Source organism: Anabrus simplex, chromosome 7 (genome assembly GCF_040414725.1).
Source record: "Anabrus simplex isolate iqAnaSimp1 chromosome 7, ASM4041472v1, whole genome shotgun sequence".
NCBI classification, from domain to species: Eukaryota; Metazoa; Arthropoda; class Insecta; order Orthoptera; family Tettigoniidae; genus Anabrus; species Anabrus simplex.
In genome coordinates this window covers 141,855,439-141,878,408 of record NC_090271.1, presented here as the reverse complement: position 1 = coordinate 141,878,408, position 22,970 = coordinate 141,855,439, and the positions used below count along the sequence as shown (strand labels likewise).

The 22,970-nt window shown below is 37.1% G+C and overlaps 1 protein-coding gene across 6 annotated transcripts in view; it reads right to left on the bottom strand.

Annotated features, from left to right (window-relative positions):
• gek (serine/threonine-protein kinase gek) overlaps positions 1-22,970 on the bottom strand; it is a 736,940-nt gene that overhangs the window by 652,168 nt on the left and 61,802 nt on the right. For all 6 annotated transcript variants that reach the window (XM_067151353.2, XM_067151356.2, XM_067151355.2 and 3 more), the window contains one exon: positions 21,262-21,441. In XM_067151353.2, coding sequence (XP_067007454.2) covers positions 21,262-21,441 — 180 coding nt within the window. The remainder of the gene's footprint in view (positions 1-21,261; positions 21,442-22,970) is intronic.

The following is a 22,970-nucleotide window of genomic DNA, read 5'->3' as shown; positions in this document are numbered from 1 at the left end:
CATGCTGTTATACTCCGTACGCAGCTGTAATACCATATATCGGAGAAAGTAGCAACAGAAAAAACAAAGCCTACCACAAAAAACAACGGCCAATGTAATGTTATTGTTCATCAGTTTCATGAACTTTCGACATTGCAGGTCTTGATATAGATGTTGATTCCCATAGGGAATCTGAAATATTTGTTCCGAATGAGTAAATTTATAATACCTATGGGAATCAACATCTATATCATCTGATGGCCAAGCAGGCATCAATTTTTGATAATGGGACAAAGTGTCTCATAGTGCATTGGCACTGCCGGTGGCTACAATTAGCTTACGCAGTGGCCTCCACGGTATGCACTAGCCAGCGTCTTGGTAGGTGTGCTAGGTACCAACTGATGAGCCCGGCCTAGCACACGAGGGCGAAACGCTGGCAACCAGGAATGAGTTAGCTGGAAAATTTATAATGTCCAATAACGGACCATTTATATTGGTATTATTGCAGGTCTTCTCATTTAGTTTTCTTTCGACTCTGTGATATTAATCATAGGATATAAACGTCATGGTTTCGATCCATATTGACTTGTGATTACAATAATAATTATAAATGATTATGTTGTAATTAAGTTGTAATGGTCCACCTTTTCAATACTAAAACATGCAATGTTGTTGAACTACATTACTGAACTAGGGACTAGTTTTGGCCTTGGCTGGCCATCATCAGCCTTAATGTAATATAGTAGAAGTCCGTTACCCTATAGCGAGAATTCACAACAGCGAAAAATTTACTCACTATAGCGGATTATTGTTATCCCAGATTTTTGTATAAAAGTCGGAAGAACCCCCATGCACATTAAGGCAATCAGTTTGTTCAAAACTTGCGTTTCTACGGATGGTATCCACACTATGGCTTACTTGTTTGTTATTTTTCTTGAAAGTGTGAGTTTAATTTCATTCTGAAAAAAACATAGTACCGTATTTCTCTGAATCCAAGACAAACCCCACTTTTTCCTTCAAAAATGTAAATCAAGCTCAAAAAGTGCCTGTAAAATCATATGAATGCCTTTGTTGAACAGTACGCATTCTATTCGGCGAACACTGGCTTTTGTTATGGCGTATTTTTTTGCGGCTGCACAATTATTCTTTATTTATGCGGGTTTGATGACCAATAACTTAAAATGGGCATCATAATACCGAAGAGAACCGTTGAAAATTTGCCAGCAATATCTATTCCATGCGTCTCTACAATACGATGATCCGTCAGGAAAATATTCTTGCTTCCTATAAAACTCTTACGTACTTTTACTAGCGTCAGATATAACCGGCAACCACTACGCGCACGTCTCGCTTGCCGGGTTCGACCAACTTCAGCAGCTAGCGATGTATAGGCCTGATCGCGGATTTTGAAGGTCAAGGAAAGAGTTTATTGCACCACGGTATGGCCATTCTGCCCTTGAGTTTTTCGTGCACATTCCTCACAATTTCATCTTCGAATTCTTTAAAGTGCCCTCGTCGCATTTTTTGTACAGTATGCATTTTTAAGCTATCTTCAAGTTAACGTCAAATATAGGCTTTAGTTAGGCCTATGCACAATTATTCTATATTTTCAAATGTTTAATAGCAATTAACTTAAAATTGGCATCATAATATCGACGAGAACCCGCTGTTAAAATGCCAGCAATACATGTTCCGCGTACCGGTATCTTTACAAAACGACTATCCATCACGAAAATGTTCCTGCTGTCTATAAAACTTAATTTTCCTAAGCGTCAGGTACAGTAGACGCGTTATAACTCTGCCACTGGGTAGCCGTGGCCTTTCAGGATTCGCAGGCTTGCATGTTTTGATGCCATTCTCCAGATTTGAGAAACGTCTTTTTAAAGGCTAATTGAACGTCATTCTCTCTTCACTATTTCCCAAAATCCAGTGACGTTACACACAGGCACTGTACAACCGGTTGTCGCGGCTAGGGATGTATAATAAAAAGGCGGTCGTTCATTGTCAACGAGTTTTGTGTATACATGCGCGCGAGGGAGTGAAAAGAAGCAGCGTGGTTACCACAGTATTTGCCAGGGGTATTTGTTACTCTTAGACCGGGAATGCAAGACAACCCTTGATTTTTTTGCATGAAATTCTGAGAAAAGAATATCTCCTTGGAATCGGAGAAATACGGTACAGTATTCAGAGGCTCAGAGGCTTCTGTGGCAAGCATTTCAGATTTCTTCTTCTTCTTCTTCAAACAGCGTTGCCTCTCACCTAACTGCACATTTATCAAAAAACATATCTGTAATGCATGTAGAGAAATGATAACCTCCTCGCCAAAAATTTGCACGTGAATAGCCTTTCCAAAATTTAAGTAGACGCGAGAAAATATGAACTATCCTCTGAAATCAGTGACGTACTCAGCCATATCTTGAGGTGTATCACATTCTTACTTAACTTCAGCCTTTATTTTTAACGAGTTAACAACTGCTGTATAACTGCTATCGGCCACGTTATTTACGCATTTATTACGAAAACGTGTTATCCTCTTTCATTTCGAACTTTCTTTAGATTACAGCAGTCGACGGCTATTACTAATCAACTACAACAACGCCTTCGAATTTCTACGAGATAGCTCACAAATGCACATGGTGAGAAAATTATACCGTACCAAAGATGATTGATCGCATTTTGTGGCAAACGTTTCAGTTTTCTTATTCAAACAGCATCACCTATCCTAACTTAACCGTACTATACGTATGACGAAAACACACTTCAAGCACCATTAGAGAAATTATAACCTTCTCGCTATAAATTTAAATGATAATAGCCTTTCCGTAATTTAACCAGATGCGAAAAAATATAAACTAACATCTAAAATCAATTATGCCCTCTGCCATATCTCGAGGTTATCGCACTCTTACTTAACTGCAGTATTTAACATTAAAATTAAGCGATCGTTTAGTCAGCCTTTATTTTTAATGAGTTAACAGTTATCGGACACGTTATTTACGCATTTATTACAAAAATGTCATCTTTCATTTTCAAATTTTCTTTACGGAACAGGAGTTGACGGGTGTTACTAATCAACCCCAACTTCCCATTCGAATGTCAACGAGAGAACTCGCTAGTGGAAATAGCGAGGAAACGATACTGAAGGTAATCGATCACATGCAACATAATCGCTGGGGTGCATAAATATGGGTAACGGGAAAAATCGCGCGCGCTTAAGCGCTCGTAATAACGGATGCATCAGTGATAGGGCTCTCGCTGTAACCAAAGGATAATGCACACTTTAATATAGGAATTTTGAAGGGACAGAAAAAAAATTGCGTTATAACAGAGTTCTCGTTATATGCGGTACTCGCTAGCGGACTTCTACTGTACATCTAATAACTAAACAAATGTACAAACACACAACTGACAAAAAAACAAATGTACAAACACTCAATTGACATTAAAAATCTGGGAAGAACTATGCGTAAAATTTGAAAAATAAGTTAGGCTCTAAATTCTTAGCATCTGGAGTATGCTCATCATCCAAACTCTTTCTTGCATTAATATTCATAGATTTGATAGTTCCGTCACTACTAATCATTACACTTTCATATGCAAAAAACTGGTAAATGTTGATTCTGTAGTAAGGTCATCAAACACCAAATCTATTTGAGTGGTATTAGCAGTATGCAAGCCACTGGACACCACTGTAAATAGCCACCAGCTGACGCAGAACTGCTAGATGGTGTTTCTACATCCACCAATGTAAATAAAATGAAATATTCCTGTGGTGCTTGTAAAAATCATGCTGAAATGCTGTTGGACATTGTCAAGACGGCACATGAAGATATGGTTAAAACTGACACATGCTTAATTTGTGGCTGGTATAAATTTGCAATTCATTGTGATGTCCATGAAGTCAACCTGAATAAATGATAGACAAAATTAGATAAAATAATTAACTGAATGAGAGAAAGTGTTAGTCAAATGGCATAGGTTATATGAGACTTACCTCTTGTTGCGGCATGTGGTGCGTGGCCTACTGTTGCGTGCCTCATACTAACGGTTGTGAGATTCAAAGGAAAGGGAAGGGACAGGGCAAGCAGAGAGAGGCAGGGCAAAGGGAGGGGGGTTGTGGCAAGGGGAGAGGTCGGGGAAGGACGGGGGGTGGAGAGAAAGGGTGGGAATTAAGGCGGGGCTGAAGGATGTGGGAAAACAGATGGCTGCTGAGGAAAGGTGCTGTGAATAGTATAAAAAACTGAATTATGACTTGATGTTTCTAAAAATGGGAATTAGAAGGTCAAATAGGATATTTGGCTTTCCTGAAATGTCATTATGATTTGAGTTAAAATATTGATCTATATGTATGAAGCAGCTTTCAGTAATGTTAAGGAGGGGTCCTTTGTTGAAATTTGATCGAGTATTTCATATGAAAGCATTGCTTTTAATCGCGCAATTCTTACTGACGTCATTGTAATGACCTATGTTCATTTCAGTTGGGAAAACCACTAATACATTCTTTCTGAGGATGTAAAAAGGCAGGTGGAGAGTGAGTGTTTGCATTATAATGAAAACTCCCCTGCCTGATTGCGACTGATGGTAGGCAAGCGAGACTTCACATTAAAAAATACGTCTAGTGAATTCCTCGTTGCGTTTCTGGGGCAACGTTGAGAGCTATGCAATTTAATACAATATTGCTCACAACGTGTACACTACCTAACCCAGAATTCTGTACACAATGTAGAATTCCGTGGTGAAGCACGAGTACATCAGCTAGTATGAAGATAAAGTTGGAATTCAAGAGGAGAAATAGGGGGCAAATGTTCCATTTATAGGAAGGGGAGTTAGGGATTGGAACAACTTACCAAGGGGGACATTCAATAAATGTCCAATTTCTTTGAAATCATTTAAGGAAAGGCTAGGAAAACAACAGATAGGGAATCTGTCACCTGTGCGACTGCCCTAAATGCAGATCAATAGTGACTGATTGATTGATACAGACAGAAATGACGGAAAATTATAAAGTGTATTTCCTTGTTACTGTGACCACAACTGATATAAAAATACCATTATTATTAAGTTCTGAGCAATGTACATCCAAAACTAACAATAATAAAAATCAACATAATAATAATAATAATAATAATAATAATAATAATAATAATAATAATAATTTGGAGTTAAAACTGAACTGGCAAACCTAATACGTGAAACCCTTACTGACACAATTTCAAAGGTGAAATTTATGGGCGAGATATCCAAACCTATTAAGATAAATACAGGGGTACGGTACGGTGACGGTCTGTCACCCCTTCTATTCAACTGTGTTGTACAGAAAATTGTAAGTATTTGGAACGTAAAGCCTAAAGAGCATAACATTTTCCCGGTAACTTCAGGGCTGCTGACAGTGGAATTCGAACCCACTATCACTCGGTTGCAAGCTCACAGCCGCACGCCCCTAACTGCATGGCCAACTCGCCCGGTATTATAGGGTTCAGTATTTTGTTGAACTGTCTTCGGCTTTTCAGTCTTTGTTATTTGACTCCTCTGGAAAGAATTTTGTGAAAATGTAATCGTCTCTTCTCTTATATCCTTGATAACATACAGGTTGTTTAAGAATTGCTTTTATATGTTTCACATGTTTATCGTTCAGAACAGGCTTTGAATCTTTAACTTTTTTTAAAAGTTGCTCTACGTTGCACCGACACAGATAGGTCTTATTGCGACGACGGGATAGGAAAGGCCTAGGAGTGGGAAGGAAGCGGCCGTGGCCTTATTTAGGGTGTGAAAATGGGAAACCACGGAAAACCATCTTCAGGGCTGCCGACAGTGGGGTTCAAACTCACTATCTCCCGAATACTGGATACTGGCCGCACGTAAGCGACTGCAGCTATCGAGCTCGGTTCTTTAATCTTTATTCTGTTCATTAATATTATTGATATTTCTTGCTAATTCTAAATGCTTCCTGAATTGAAATATTTGTTCAACTTTTCTTGTGTTTTGTGTTGCCCTTGTACCTACCACAGATGCTTCTTCATTTCCAGCCGCTTCCCAAGCTCTCACGTTATGGAATTATTATTATTATTTTTTTTTTTTTGATTCGTTGTGCCCAGCTGTGGAGCGCGTTTGAACTTATTTTGCACAATGTTTCTTCTTCTTTTCTTCCCAATATCTCTTCATTTTTTCACTGTGTTCCTTTCTGCGTGTTTCTGTCCAGCCTGTATTTTTTCTTGTTGGTTTCTCTGCAAATTTATGTTTGTTTACTAAGCTTCTAAATTTCATTCTATCTTGAATGGTTTCGTCCTCAATACCCATTTCTTGTAGATCTTCATGAATTTCTGCTAACCAATTGTTGCGGATTTTCAGGGTTAGAGCTAGATTTAGAATTTTCTTTGTCAGCCTGTTGTTATCCATTCTGTGTAGGTGTCCGTAGAATTTTAGTCGTCTCTTTCTGATGGTATCTGTGATTTTTTCTGTGAATTGAAAAATTTCATGTGGTTTCTTTTTCATCCAAATTCCATTTTCGAATTTTGGTCCTAGGATTTTTCTGAGAATTACAAGTGGACCGTGCTGCTCCGCAGCATTCAATACTTCTTCCCATTCAATATTCTCTGTGCTTCGACCATTCGGCTGTATCTGGATCTTAACATTTTCAAACGATCTTGCCCGGGATAGAGCAAAATACAATTGACCGTGGCTGAATACTGGTTTGGGTAAATAGACTACCCAATTTTTCAAGAGTTTATGCAGAAGGCTAGTCGACTTTATACCTTCCTGTCCGTACGTACGTAGGACTGTCTATATACATAATAGATCTGAATACAAAATAAATGTTGCAATTAACTAATAACATATATAAGAAAAACATGAGGATCGTATGTCTTTGACACTAGTTGATTATGCAGATTTCTATGTTGGCTGTTAGGTGGTCTTCTGTTTAATCTAAAGTTGTAGGGAAGTCCTTGGAATGGTGAACAGGAGAAGTTATATATCAAAGGGATGTCCTCAGTTATTATGTTGAAACAAGTCATATCGATCAATCTGTACGGTAAATAAGGCCAGTGGAAGGATATCCAGAAAGAGACAAAATGAATGAGACTTAGAAATTAGAGAGATCAGAAGGCGGAAGGAAGGAAGGAAGGAAGGAAGGAAGGAAGGAAGGAAGGAAGGAAGGAAGGAAGGAAGGAAGGAAGGAAGAGTGCGACGGGAGTAGAGCTTCATTATTTATAAGTTTCATTTCTGTATTGATTGATTACACATATATGGACAAGAAAGAAGTTCCACCTATCAATACTATTTATTGTAAAGTAGACTTACGTCAGTACCGGTTTTGACTGTATACAGTCATCATCGGCTGACAGATCATAATATTACATCCATTAGGCATTGGTACGTGTTATTTATCTACGAAGATGTCGTCATCCATTAGCACATCCGGATGTCCAATGGGGTTGTGAGTTAGATGTTGTCGTCATTTCATTTGTGATTTTGTGAGTTTAAAATTGTTTCTGAGATTAAAATATGGTTGTAAAAATCTTAACTAAATTTAAAATAAATTGTACATGCACATTAAACACATTAACAACACAGAAAACATGAAAACATGTATATAAAACACTTTGTGAATTTAAAAGTTTATGTCTTACATATTCTTTCTTCAGGCTTCCTCATTGGGGTCTTGTGTGCCTATGTTTATGTGGATTGATTTTGAGCTCGTAAACAGTTCTTGAGGATGTTCTATTTGACTAAGAAATGTATTCATATATGCTTGTAACGAAAACACAAGTCATTGAGTGGTCAAATATTGTGGGTAGAGGTAATATATAGCTCAGCTGTGAACGTGTTTTGAACATTTTTTGAAGCGGATGATAAAATCTCGATTTTTAGTATTGGTTGAAAATAGGTTTTTGGTGGTGGCCTCTTCCTTGTCTATATCTGCATATGGGAGCTTTAGTTATCTGTGAAAGATAAACTGGTGTGAGTAAAGTGTAAGTTTGTAGGAATGCCTGAAGTTGTGTGCGAAAGTAAATTGGTACTTACTGCTGTTGTTGTGGTTGGGTGATGTTCTGTTTGGGAGCTCGTTGCGCACGGCTGCGTGTACGCCTAGGACTTATGTTCGCAGTAGTGAGGAGTATGGATGGAGGAGTAAGGGAAGTGGCTATTGTGGGGGTAGGGGTGGAGCTGGGCTTGCCATTTGTCGGTCTTCTGGGGCGTGCTGTGTTCTGTTTATTTACTATTTTGAGGTAATCATTTTTTAGGGCTGGAATAGCTTTGTTGAAACAGATATTGGTTTTCTCCGTGATGTCATTAATACTGTAATTAGGATTAGTGTATTGGTCTAGGGAAATGTAGAAATCTTCAGTTATGTTAATGCTTATGTTTAATATTTTCATATCATTCTCGATGTCTGTAAACCTGTGTTTGAATTCTTCAATATGCTGACCTATTGATGAAAAGTGGTTATGTTTTATTGCGTTTCAATGTTCATTGTAGCGGATTATGAAGTTTCTGACTGTACATCGAAAATAACTTGTTTCACAATTGTTGCATTTAATATGGTAAACTCCTGATTGGTTGTATTGATTGTTGATAACTGTCCTGGCATTATGTATAATGATGGTACTGTTGTGCGTGGTTTGAAATGCTATTTTCAGGTTGTACTTTTAAAAAACATTAGTTATGGGTAGAGGCATGAATTTTTTTCCATTAATTTATGTTCCATTTTGCGAAAAGAAAACAATTTTTCGCGTTATTTTAGAAATAGGGCTGACCCCATCTCTTTAATTACGCTTTAATTATTTTGTAAAATTATTCATAAAATGTTTACTTCGTGAGATTTTTTAATTATTTATGTGAAAGATAGATAAATAAAGAGAAACAAAACTGATAATCATTCATTATGCCTTATGTAATCTTGATTAGAACTATAATATACGCCTATTCAAGATTAAAAACAAATTGCCCTTTCACTATATATGGCCGCAGCTGTCACTCTATATGGCCATACCATTAAGGGATTTTACAATTTTAATTAATACGAAGAGATACTTCTGTCGAATTGAGAAGTCGTTATTCTGTCATCTGTTTCTCTTCACACACGTGATATTGGAATACCATTTCAAGATCGTTCTTTTCAATGAATTTCGCTGCATTTTCGCACTAATCACAAAATAAGTGCATTTCGCTTGAAACTGGCCTTGTCGCTTTAATTCGCTGTAATTCGCAAAAAAAAAAGTCACTGATTTCGTAACCAGAATCATATGATTCTTTAAGATATCTCAAAATCGCTTCAAAATATTTTTTTGCCGCGTTTATCGTTAAAGCGAAAAAAATCATGCTTCTAGTTATGGGGTATAAGTGTGTATTGTTAAAAGTAAATAAGGCGTAATCTTTCTTGGGTTTGTTAATTTGGTTTTGGGTTGGAATTTGACCTTATGAATGATTTTGTTGCTCATTTCTTTACTGTATCCATCGTAGATTAATTGTAGTTCATTATGTAGATGATCTGTTGTCGTTGGAATGTTGAAGGCTCTGTATACCGTACTATAGTAAGCTGCTCTTTTATGTGTGTTGGGGTGGATGGAATCAATTTTTATGGTATTTGGGGTATGCGTGGGTTTTCTGTAGATTTTGTAAGATCAATGGTTTTCATGTCTGGTTATTGTTAGGTTCAAGTAATTTAAGGTGCAGTTGTTTTCAAACTCTTTAGTGAATTTTATCTGAGGGTCCAATGTGTTGAGTTTGTCTAACATGGTATTTGCGTTGGTGGATCTGTTGGAACAATAAGTTAATTTATGTAATAAGGTGGATCTGTTGTCGATAATTACAAAAATATAGTCAACAAATCTGCACCAGAAGAATATGTTTTTTATTTTACTGATTGATGTATATTCTCATAGGATTTACGAGAAGAGGTCAGACTTGAAATCAGCAAAAGGATCCCACAATAAATCAAAAACATTCACAAACAACCTAAATAACAATACCACCAATAAATCGTACTTAAACTTAAGAACAAAATAAAACAGAACAATTTACTAATAACGAAAGCTGAAAAAGGCAACACCACTGTCATTATGGACAAGAACGAATACATAACACTTTTTTAATCAAACCTAAAGGTCCAACCAAAAACGTACAAAGAAACCTCAAAAGTCTACTTAAGAACACACACTTTCTTCTTACCGGAACAGAATCCGCAAAACTCATAACAATGAATCCTCAACTACCAACCGCAAAAACCTACCCTAAAATACATAAAGAAAACACACCCATGAGACCAATCGTAAATTACAGACCTAGCCCAACCTATAAACTTTCGCAGTTCATTCAAAAATTCCTAAAAAAGCATTACTCATTTTTAGCAAACAAGACAGTACAAAACTCAATAGAATTTTGCAATAGAACTAAAGAATTAAATATTGAACAACACCATACTCTTGCTTCATTTGATATAACAAACATGTACACAAACATTCCCACTAAACAAATCGAATCCAACCTAAAAAAACTATAGCAATTTAGCACCCCAGAAATAGAAGAATTCATGAACTTACTTCAATTTGCCATCAATAATAATTATTTTAAATTCCATGATACCATATACCAGCAACAAGGCCTACCTATGGGATCCCCTGCTTCCGGGATACTAGCTAAAATTTATATAGATCACCTAGAATATACATCAATCAACAAAAGAGAAAACATTCTCTGGTGCAGATTTGTTGCCGATATTTTTGTCATCATCGACAACAGATCCACCAACGCAAATACAATATTAGACAAACTCAACACATTGGACCCACGGATAAAATTCACTAAAGAGATTGAAAACAAGTGCACCTTAAATTACTTGGACCTAACAATAACCAGACATGAAAACCATTTATCTTACAAAATCTACAGAAAACCCACACATGCCCCAAATACCAACCGATTCCATCCACCCCAACACACATAAACGAGCAGCTTATTACAGTGTGGTATACAGAGCCTTCAACATTCCAATGACAACAGAAGATCTAAATAATGAACTACAATTAATCTACGATATAGCTAAATACAATGGATACAGTAAAGAAATGGTCAACAAAATCATTCATAAGGTCAAATTCCAACCCAAAACCAAATTAACAAAAATAGACAAATCCAAGAAAGATTACGCCTTATTTACCTTTAACAATACACGCTTATACCCCATAACTAATGTTTTTAAACCTGAAAATAGCATTTAAAACCACGCACAACAGCACCAACATTATACATAACGCCAGGACAGTTAACAGCAACAATCAATACAACCAATCAGGAGTTTACCGTATTAAATGCAACAATTGCAAAACAATGTAACCGTACGTATGTACGATCCCCGAGTTTTTAGGTTAGGAAATTTTCGTATATAGTTTGTAATGTTAAAATCATGTAATTTTGTTTATTTACAATGTAAAAACGTAATATTATAAGAAGAATGTATAGTTAGGGTATATTGCATATGTTCATCATTATATTTTGTATAAATTTCCGTTTGGGTAAGAGTCTGTAAATATGGCCTAGCCGTAAGGATTGTGCAACCGGGAAAACAGCGACTATATCGGGAAGGACGGTTGAGGTCGGTTGTGTGTGTTGCAACTAAGTGGCTTGGAAACACGGGGTACGGCAGGTTGTATCGGTTAAAGAATTGGAGTAGATCAATGTGGACATACATGAGTGGACGGTCTATGTCACATCATATACTCGATAGCCAATGCGAGGGCTTTGTTTTGAGCGAGGTTTGGGTTGATAGAGTGACGCGGGAAGAAGTGCCGGTGTGAGCGTTGCTACCAGTGAACTTTTCAGGACGCTATAACCACGTGTAGCAAGCATATATAAGTGTGTACGCGTGTGCGGCGAATTATTCTGATTCTGATTCTCATTCTGTTTCTGACTCTGATGCTGATACTGTGAGTTTCTCATTTGTACTGGTCTGCGGGAGCTACGGATTTGCGCAGTTTGCTATACGATCTGCTATTGTTCGTATCTGTTGCGGAGTGAACATGGTATAATCGCAGCGACTTACCGGCTTTGCAGTGGACTTTCTGAAAAAGAAAGTGTTTGTTTGTAACTTGTCAGCCGGGTATGCAGCTTCAGTTGATGGAGAATTTTGCTGTTTGCTTGTCTCCGGACATGTAACGCTTTCTGTCCAGCCGGCAATTGGAAAGAATTCAAGACGTCGACGAAGAAGTGTAAATAAGGTTAGGGATGCTGTTAGTAAAGAAGGTTGCATCCAAATGTAGAGAAATAGTCGTCGTACTTTTCTCTACCAGATTAGGATTCACGGTAACAGTGGAGTGCAGTGGGGCTCTTACCTGGAGGTATGTTAAAAGTATAATGATGTTCTATTTTTTATTGGTGATTTTAATGATTTGTAATTTGCCTTTGTAGACGGCAAACGAGTAAATCTCGTGAAGAGATGATTTTGTTGGGTAGTATTGTGTATATTAGCTCTATGTAAACGGCCAGCACTAAGTGGGTTGCATTAGTGTTGATTTTGTTAGTGTTTATCACATATTAGTTCTTATTTGATGTTCTATTTTTATTGGTGATTTTAATGATTTGCATTTTGCCTTTGTAGACGGCAAACGAGTAAATCTCGTGAAGAGATGATTTTGTTGGGCAGTATTGTGTATATTAGCTCTATGTAAACAGCAAGCACTAAGTGGGTTGCATTAGTGTTGATTAGTTCTTATTCGATGTTCTATTTTTATTGGTGATTTTAATGGTTTGCTATTTGCCTTTGTAGACGGCAAACGAGTAAATCTCGTGAAGAGATGATTTTGCTGGGTAGTATTGTGTATATCTGCTCTATGTAAACAGCAAGCACTAAGTGGGTTGCATAAGTGTTGATTTTGTTGGTGTTTGTCACATATTAGTTCTTATTCTGGGAGTAAAGTCATAGAATCAAACTTTAAGTGAGTCTTTTGTCAGTGGACTGAGGCTGAACCTGGCATGTTACCCAAATTTAATTTCAGGGGTTATATAGCAACAGGTAAGGTTCTAAAGTAAGTCTGGAGCCTCGTCAGCCTGATGACCGTCGCCTTGGGAGAGGGAGTGGCTCGTTGCTCTACATAATTAAATATTCCTGCAATTGTTTTGCAGGTGGCACCCATTATCCTTGTTATTTACACTTAGTTGAGTCAACGTTTATCTGTTCAGTATTTCAATAGCTTGCAGTAGTTACAACAAGTTATATTGGATGTACAGGCAGAAACTTCATAATCCACTACAATGAACATTGAAACACAATAAAACATAACCACTTTTCATCAATAGGTCAGCATATCGAAGAATTCAAACACAGGTTTACAGACATCGAGAATGATATGAAAATATTAAACATAAGCATTAACATAACTGAAGATTTCTACATTTCCCTAGACCAATACACTAATCCTAATTACAGTATTAATGACATCACGGAGAAAACCAATATCTGTTTCAACAAAGCTATTCCAGCCCTAAAAAATGATTACCTCAAAATAGTAAATAAACAGAACACAGCACGCCCCAGAAGACCGACAAATGGCAAGCCCAGCTCCACCCCTACCCCCACAATAGCCACTTCCCTTACTCCTCCATCCATACTCCTCACTACTGCGAACATAAGTCCTAGGCGTACACGCAGCCGTGCGCAACGAGCTCCCAAACAGAACATCACCCAACCACAACAACAGCAGTAAGTACCAATTTACTTTCGCACACAACTTCAGGCATTCCTACAAACTTACACTTTACTCACACCAGTTTATCTTTCACAGATAACTAAAGCTCCCATATGCAGATATAGACAAGGAAGAGGCCACCGCCAAAAACCTATTTTCAACCAATACTAAAAATCGAGATTTTATCATCCGCTTCAAAAAATGTTTAAAACACATTCACAGCTGAGCTATATATTACCTCTACCCACAATATTTGACCACTCAATGACTTGTGTTTTCGTTACAAGCATATATGAATACATTTCTTAGTCAAATAGAACATCCTCAAGAACTGTTTACGAGCTCAAAATCAATCCACATAAACATAGGCACACAAGACCCCAATGAGGAAGCCTGAAGAAAGAATATGCAAGACATAAACTTTTAAATTCACCAAGTGTTTTTATATACACGTTTTCAGTGTTTTTAATGTGTTTAAATTCACCAAGTGTTTTATATACATGTTTTCTGTGTTTTTAATGAGTTTAATATACATGTACAATTTATTTTAAGTTTAGTTAAGATTTTTACAACCATATTTTAATCTCAGAAACAATTTTAATCTCACAAAATCACAAATGAAATGACGACAACATCTAACTCACAACCTCATTAGACATCCGGATGCGCTAATGGATGACGACACCTTCGTAGATAAATAAGATGTACCAATGTCTAATGGATGTAATATTATGATCCGTCAGCCGATGATGACTGTATAGAGTCAAAACCAGTACTGACGTAAGTCTACTTTACAATAAATAGTATTGACAGGTGGAACTTCTTTCTTGTCCATATACGGGAGTAGAGCTGTCGAAAACCAAACAATCACTAACTTCTCTCCCATAAAAATGAAATTTCTTCAATTGTAGCATATTGATTATTAAAATCTTTCTGTCACTCTCATTCTCCTCGACCATAATTAACATAGGCCGTACTTCATGCTAACCGTGACGCAACAATTTTGGCTTAACGTCACTCCATGCAACTGCAATGAGATACGACTCATCTCTTAGTGTGAAAGATTTTTTTTAATTTTTAAAAAATATTTCAAAGCTTCTTCCAGGTTGATAAAATTTTTGCATGAAAAGGGACTGATACTTCATTTCTAAGTCGTGAATAACAACTTAGCCCACAGGCCGTAGGAGACACAAAACACTGGGAGGGAGAAATAGTACGTGAACATTCTCGTGCAGCACTGGTCCTGAATTGCAGATGCCTTCTAATCTCGTAAGTGAAAAAGCAAATGGCCCATTTCTTCACTGCTCTACTGGTGAAGAGTATTTCGATTTTCAATTGCTTTTGCAGATTCCGAACTAACAACAAAACGTGGGACCTGACTTCCCTGATTTTAATATCATATAATCATATAATATATAATGCAAAATTTGTTTTATCAATAATAATACAGTATTACCCCTCTTTTATGTTTCCGCATTTTACGTTTTCCCATCATTTACAACATTTTTTGTTGGTCCCTTCAGATTCCATATGCTTACAATCTATTAAAATACCAAGATGGGGGGGAAAAAAAATTGAAGAAAAATGACACCACAACTAACCTATAACGCTTAGAGTGACCACAGCATGATGACCAAACCAACGCGAACACACACTTCAAGACAACACTAGGCGAAACTAGCCGATTACGAATATCAGGGGAATCTACGCAAACCGCATGACAACTTTGACCAGCGGGTTGCGGACTCGACAAATTTACACAAGATGAGTACAGTGAAGTGATGCAAATCAGTGCAGAGGCAAGTGCAGCCGTGAACACTTCATGTAAATATGTCACCTGTAGAGGTGGGGGGCGGGGAGAAAGTAATTTTCATAACCTTTATGAACTTGAAAAACAAATACAGGACATGAGAAACAAGAAATGTAAACAGAGATTGATTCTGGACTATTTCAGTGGGAAGCAATGATTGTGTAGTTTTCCATCTGGATTAAGTGTTAATGTTGTAAATAGACATAATAGTAGTAATTAAAATGTTCCACCCAGACAAAGAAAATTTACTGCATGTTAGATAATTCTATAGCCATTCTAAGAAAGATAACCAAATTAAAGTAACATACTGTATTAAGCAATATTTAATTTACCTACTGGTACCCTTCTCATGGTCAGTGGATGAGCAGCATTACAAATGCAGTGTAGTGTCAACAGTTAATTTACACTGGACCTTTATTTGAGGGAAGTACTGTTATAGGATTAAAATTAAAATACTTTATGGGGCCGATGACCTTAATGTTAAGCCCCTTTAAACAACAAGCATCATCATCATCATCAAAATACTCTATATAAATTAATAATAATAATAATAATAAGAAGAAGAAGAAGAAGAAGAAGAAGAAGAGGAAGAAGAACAGGCATAGGGATGTGGCGACCCTATCGCCCAGTGGGTAACCACTGCAGTTAGCCACTCGAGTATTGGCGGGGAAACCATACCTATTTAGGTAGGAGGAAATGCCTGCCTTTTGCCAGAAAACATCATAAGGCCCTCTAAGGCTAACAACCTTAGTTGTACAATGTTGGACTATGTCCAACCCCTAAAATTAACATTAATATCATGGAACAAACTTCTTACGAATTAAATTACCCTGAAGACAAAATTAGGCTTTCGGATTCCAGGGTGCCTGACATTTTGAAGCTAGTGAGTGAATCGGAGCACCACAAGAACATTGCTAAATTCAAGAATAAGAGAAAATACTATTTTGGAACATTCAACATCAACTCCCTTATTCAGGTTGGAAAACTGAAACAGTGAACAGCGGAGCTACATAGACTCGACATCTCGATACTGGCCCTCCAGGAAACGCGGTACATGGATGAAGAACCTTTTGAAACAGATGGGTTCAGAATCTTCAAAGGAAAGGCTGGAAAAAAGATCATAAAAAAAGTCCCGCAACTGGGAACAGCCTTTGTAGTAAACAAAAGTTTCTAAACACTATAGTCGACTACAAGAGTGTAAACTCAAGACTATCGCTCATGACAGTCAAAACAGCTAATAATAAATACACTCTGATAAATGCTCATGCACCAATAAATGAGGATAAAAAAAGAACCCCGATATGGTTGAAGAGTTTGGGGACAAATTGGGGGATGAAATACTCAAGATCCCAAAAAATAACATTGAAATTCTCTTGGGGAACTTCAATGCACAAGTGGGGTGGGAAAGGAAGTACACTGAAATAGTGAAGACGGTATCCGGCACACAACAGGACGAATAAAAACGGAGAAAAACTGATCAATTTATGTAACATGAACAACTTTAAACTCATGTCTACCCATTTCAAAGCACGCCCCAACAAAAAGAAAACATGGGTATCACCAAACCCCTTGCTAAGCGAATTTCAACTGGACCAGGTAGCGCTATCCAAGAACAATTACAAGGAAATTCATAACGTCAAAGTTAGAAAAGCGGTTAACGTAACATTAGACAATTACTTATCACAGATTAAGGTGAATTTTATACCCGGAAGAAAAACACATACCTGTGGCAATAGAGTGCCAAAAATTGATTGTGAATTACTCATCCAAGAAAAGAGGGAAGAATACAGGATGAAGCTACAGGTGCCAAAAACTTTAAATGAAGTGACAAAAAATCGGCAGGAGCCAGCAGTTGAATTAGCATCTACGAAATGTCGAAGCAAGCATGCATGGTGGAATGCAGAATGGGAAAATGCAATCAAAGCAAGATTTGAGGCATGGAAATCATGGAATGAGAATAAGACTGACAAATTTGGAAAAATCACGAGAAATAAGTAAACAAACACACCAAACACTGAGAAGAGTCAGAAGAGAACACCTTAGGGTAGAAGTCACAGAAATGGATGAAAACTTCAAGAAAAGCAATACCAGATTATTCCATTGGGCCTTTAAAAATAGAATCAAAGGCTATATAGCACCAAGCCTGCATTTCAAGAAAACAGACGGAACTCTTGCCCTGAACGATAAAGATAACTATGAGATCCTTGCAAAGTACTTTGAAGACCTCCTTAACTGTGAATCGCCACAGGAAAAATTGGACATTGAGAAGGACACAATCCAGAACTCAGATTCCAAACCACCAGACGAGGAAGAAGGGAAGTAATAAACTCCCTAAAGAACAACAAAGCATCTGGTGAAGATGGAGTAATAGCAGAACTGTGGAAGATAGCCAATGACGCCTTTATCACTGAAGCGACAGAACTATTCCGGAATATTTGGAGAGATGAAAAAATACCAGAAGACTGGCTAGTGGCATTAATACACCCGCTACATAAAAAGGGACCAAAAACAGACGTCAACAACTAGCGAGGAATATCACTTTTATCTGTCACGTATAAGATCTTTTCTAAACTCCTATTGAACAGACTGACACCGCAAATTGACCACAAGTTGGGAGAGTATCAGGGTGGCTTCAGGAGAGGGCGCTCTTGTCAGGATCATATCTTGAGTCTAAAAATGATAATCAAATATTACAATGCGCGACCAAAGAACATCTTCATCTCTTTCGTTGACTTTCAAAAAGCATACGATTCAATAAATAGAGACACATTGATGGAAATTTTGAGAGAATATGCCATCGATCAAAAAACACCTAACTTACTTAGGTTAACACTAACAAACACCACATCCAAAGTGAAATTTCGAGGAGAGATCAGCAAACCCTTCCAGATAAAAACAGCCTGAGACAGGGCGACAGCTTATCCCCAACACTCTTCGACGTGGTTCTAGATAAGGCCATGAAAACACTGTGGAAACTTAATGACTCAGGTGCTATAATAGGTAGTAAAAATAAACATGTCAAACCCAAGTGTTTGGCCTTTGCTGATGATTTGGCACTCTTCGCAGAGACAGAACAGGAAGCAATAACATAGATAAACGAACTACAGGAGATAGCCGAGAAAACAGATTTAAAGATCTCCTTCACAAAAACAGAGATGATGAGCACGGACAGGAATTATGTGAAGAGAACAATGAAGACGAAATATGGCGAAATGAAGGTCACAAAGCAGTTTAAATACCTGGGAGAGATTATCAGCAGCAACGGGATGGATAAAGAGGCCATGGAAAATAGGAGACTTAAGTTGGAAAGGCTAAACACTGCCACCAAAGCCATTTACAACAGAGAGAGTCTTTCCATTAATGCCAAACTAAGACATTATGACGCTGTGGTAAAACCAGTGATTCTGTATGGGGTGGAAACAGCAACACTAACGAACCTGGAAAAACTACTAAAGATTGAAAGGAGAATATTAAGGAGGATTTACGGCCCAAGGGTGGTAGAGGGAAACTACAGATTACAATCAAATAAGGAGATATACAAAAGAACAGAAGACCTAGAAACAACAAGGAAAAGATGGCTGTGATTCTATGGACACAGGGTCAGAATGGATCCAGCAAGGTTAAATAAATAAATTTTTAATAAAATATACTACTTGAAGAGCCAAGGGGGGATATGCCAAGCAGATGAAGGAAGAACTCAAGAGGTTAGGAATTGCAGATGAAGAATGTCGTAAGAGAGACCAATTCAGGAAAAGACTTTCCAACATAAAAGTTCTTGTTGAAGAAAAGAAAGAGCGCAGAGGAGGAAGATGGAATGAAGAGAGAAGAGCGCAATATTCTGAAAAAATGAAGGCACAATGGAGAAAGAGAAAGGAAGAAGGGATGATAAGAAGGAAGTGAAGTGGTATTGGCGTGGTTCTAAGTTTGGCCGGTTCGCAAGAAAGAAAGAATAATAACAATATAGCCTCAACTACCGTGTGCAGGTTATGTTTTGATGCCACCTAGGCTGCTTGCCTGTCAATTTTGATGTTCTGTTTTACTCTACCAGGCAGTAAACTGACTATCTTATGGGCATCTTTGGCAAAGGTTTAATTAATTCTGTCGAGTTAACACAAAATGTATCACCAGAGATCTTTTACGAGCAGACATTATCTATCACCTATCAAATTAAATCATATAGTTCCATTTTGTCAATACATTTTACAGTATTTTTTATTATGTTAAGTAACGTACATGTTTCGAGAACCTACTGGTAATTGTTCTCTTCTTCATCAGCTGCTTAATCTACCAATAACTTCCAGGATCTGCCTAATAAGTAAATAAATTACATTTTGCATATCATTTGAATAAATATTTACCACCTGTACCTAAGAACAAAATAACTGCATGCCAATTCAAATAAAACATCAAGACCTCTGTGTATTAAAATTTCACTCTGAATAACACAACAAATTTGCCAAATTAACTACACCTTAAAAAAACTTTTATGAAACAACTAGTCTAAAACAAAAAAAAACATCCGATTTAAATCAAGAGTATCCAAGTGAGATGTAGAGGAGCACTGACAGGAGCAATAACAAACATTAAAAAAAGATATGAAATCCCAGTAATGCTGGGAATATCCTGAAGATCAGTGGTTAAGATTCTTCACAGACAGCTCACAAATAGATGACAGAAGCAGGCACTGACTGGATTTTTTTGCCAATTATTCTCACAATATGCATCCTGTAGGTAGATATAACTTCGGTGGAGAAGTTTGCCCTACAAAATTTGATTTATAGAGTCAATTCATTTGAAAAAGCAGTCCTACCCACAGATTCACTAGCTGCCATACAAGAAGTATCCTCAAATACCTAACCCCTTTCATCAAGAATTCATGACATTAAACATAAACTAACAAAATTCAAAACTTTAAAAGAGAAACATCACTTTAAAATGGATCCCTGAACCTGTGGGAGTAGAAGGCAATGAACTGGCAGATAAACTAGCAATACCTACATGAGAACTGAACATCTGGCAGCTAACTCAATCAAGAAGATAATCACAAATAAAACCCTTGAATAATGGAAGAAGAAACTACCCAACTTACTACAATAAAGAAATGGGGAAAAAATAAATGACCTATGAGACAAAAACAAAAGTAAGCCAAGGAAAGAAGCAGTGGCAATCTTCAGATTGGAAACAGGGCAGGACTTCTTAGCTGCACATCTAGCTGGAATAAAAATATACCCAACGGAAAAGTGTACCATCTGCAAAACTACTGGATCAGCGATGGACTCGAAACACCTACTTCAGTGCACAGTACTCAACCCCAATCCAACACAAACAAGGCCATTTACCAGCTCTATACCCGATAATCAGAAACAAGATGAAACAAAACTCGGTTCCCTAATACAACTGTACTTTATTTATATTATTTATATATTACTGTTGTCTAGAAATATCAATTTTGTATTGGAATTACTTCCCATTAAAGCCATAGGTTGCAACAACAACAAAACTGTATTGCCATAATTCTTCAGAATTCCCAAAAGCTTCATTACTGATACCTAAGTGAAAATGCCATCATTTTGGAATTGCCGGATATTTTGATGCCGTATAAGGGGGATTCTACTGTATGTAACAACCTCAATGCTTACATTACTTAGCTGCAAGTTTGTCTTCGACTATTTTCAAACAGTATCAACTAAGTAAGCAATGAGTCAGGCCTTAAAATGAGCGAGCATTCGGAAAAAAAAATTATCACACATATATGTTCCAGAGAGATAATCTTATTCCAAAACTAAAATTTACCAAATTCGATGAAGTCAGAGACCGTCTTCTCTCTTCGTAGTGAAGAGTTGCAACATTCATCATACAGCACCAGCAGGACATCCAGGAGGGTTTCAATGCTGAAACATTGGCCCTGTCCCTGGATGGGTCCGCCCAGGAACAGGGCTTCCAATTGGCGTAACCGCTGCTCTCCTGTCAGTCCTGCAGATAAATATCAATATTAGATCATTATACTAGTGACAACATTTAGGAAGCCGACAACAAGTTAACTCACTACAGGAAATAACACAGAAAATTGGCTTCAGAATATCTTTCAAAGAGACAGAAATCATGTTAAGTGACTCACCACTCATAAATAAAATCAAGATAGATGAACAGGAAATGAAAATCATTGACAAATTCAAATATTTATGAGAAAAAATAACATGTAACGTCAATGAAAAGCAGGCATGGCATAACAGAACACATACAATAAAGAAAGTCTCTCAATATTCACAAAATTAAAACACTATAAAACAGTTATGCAACATGTATCATATTTTGTTACTCTTAATTTGTCAAGATAGTATAATGCACTTCATTTTAACAGTAGTGAGTGCTATAAAAAAACACATCTGAATTATGAATGATTCCCAAATAAATCTAAATTAAACTAGTTCCAAGTGGTAAAAAATATATACTGTCAATTAAGGATGATTTACTCAATATCATATACTCAATATCATAATCACTTATGGCATTATGTATTATTTTATCAAGCCTTCTACCTCCACATTATCTAAGTGTGATTAGAGGAGTACAAAGCAAATGAAAATGAAGGACTGGGCAAGGAGGAAGAAAACGAGAGTTCAAAATTAAAAGTACATTATTTCATCATCGTGAATGACTGGAAATAGGCTGTGGATTTTCATTTTTCATTTTCTTATAAAATTTCCTACAAAGGGTTAGATATTTTATTGGCGTGTTGAAGATGTTACAAATGAAATGACAATTTTGAGAAAGGAAGTTGTTGATAGAAATGTTTACTTTGTCTTTCTGGAAAAAAAAACATGCACTTGATGCAGAACGAGTACCAATTTTTCAAAAGGTTGTGCTAGGGAATTGATTTTCAAGTTCGTCCCAGAACCTTCTTATAAACTCGCATGATTGGAGTCATCCTGCAAAATTGTAATATTTTAATTAGATATGGCTAGTGTCAAACGGTGTTAACTATGAACATGCAAATGAAGAGTAGTACTTAAGATGTTCGTATTAGAGCAAAAATATCATCACAATTCTCCAACTGAAGTACTTGTCGGCAACACAAGCTTTCTGCATTTTGTCTTCATGAGTGAGGCACACATGAGAAACATGTGCTAACAGTGAGAATTGTTGGTGTTGTGCGCTATAACTTTAACTTACCTTTATTGTAGATCAGTTCATCAAGAACTCAAAACAGTGATTAGCTACGGGATTGTTGCTATTATGCCACGCCAACACTTCCTATTGTTGGAATATATATAAATGCTCAGATTAACATCACATGATCAGAATCCCTTCATTTTATGGTACCTATGATTCTGGCAAACACTAGAATGAGATCTAGATGTAGAAATCAAAAATAGAATTGGTATTGCAACATTGAATATCTGGTCTGCAACTGTGACTTCCAGTAGGAAGCTCGGTGGCATGTAGTGGAGTGTTGTGTGTTCTCAGTGCTGAAGGCTTGACACCAAAGGCTTTGTCACTGT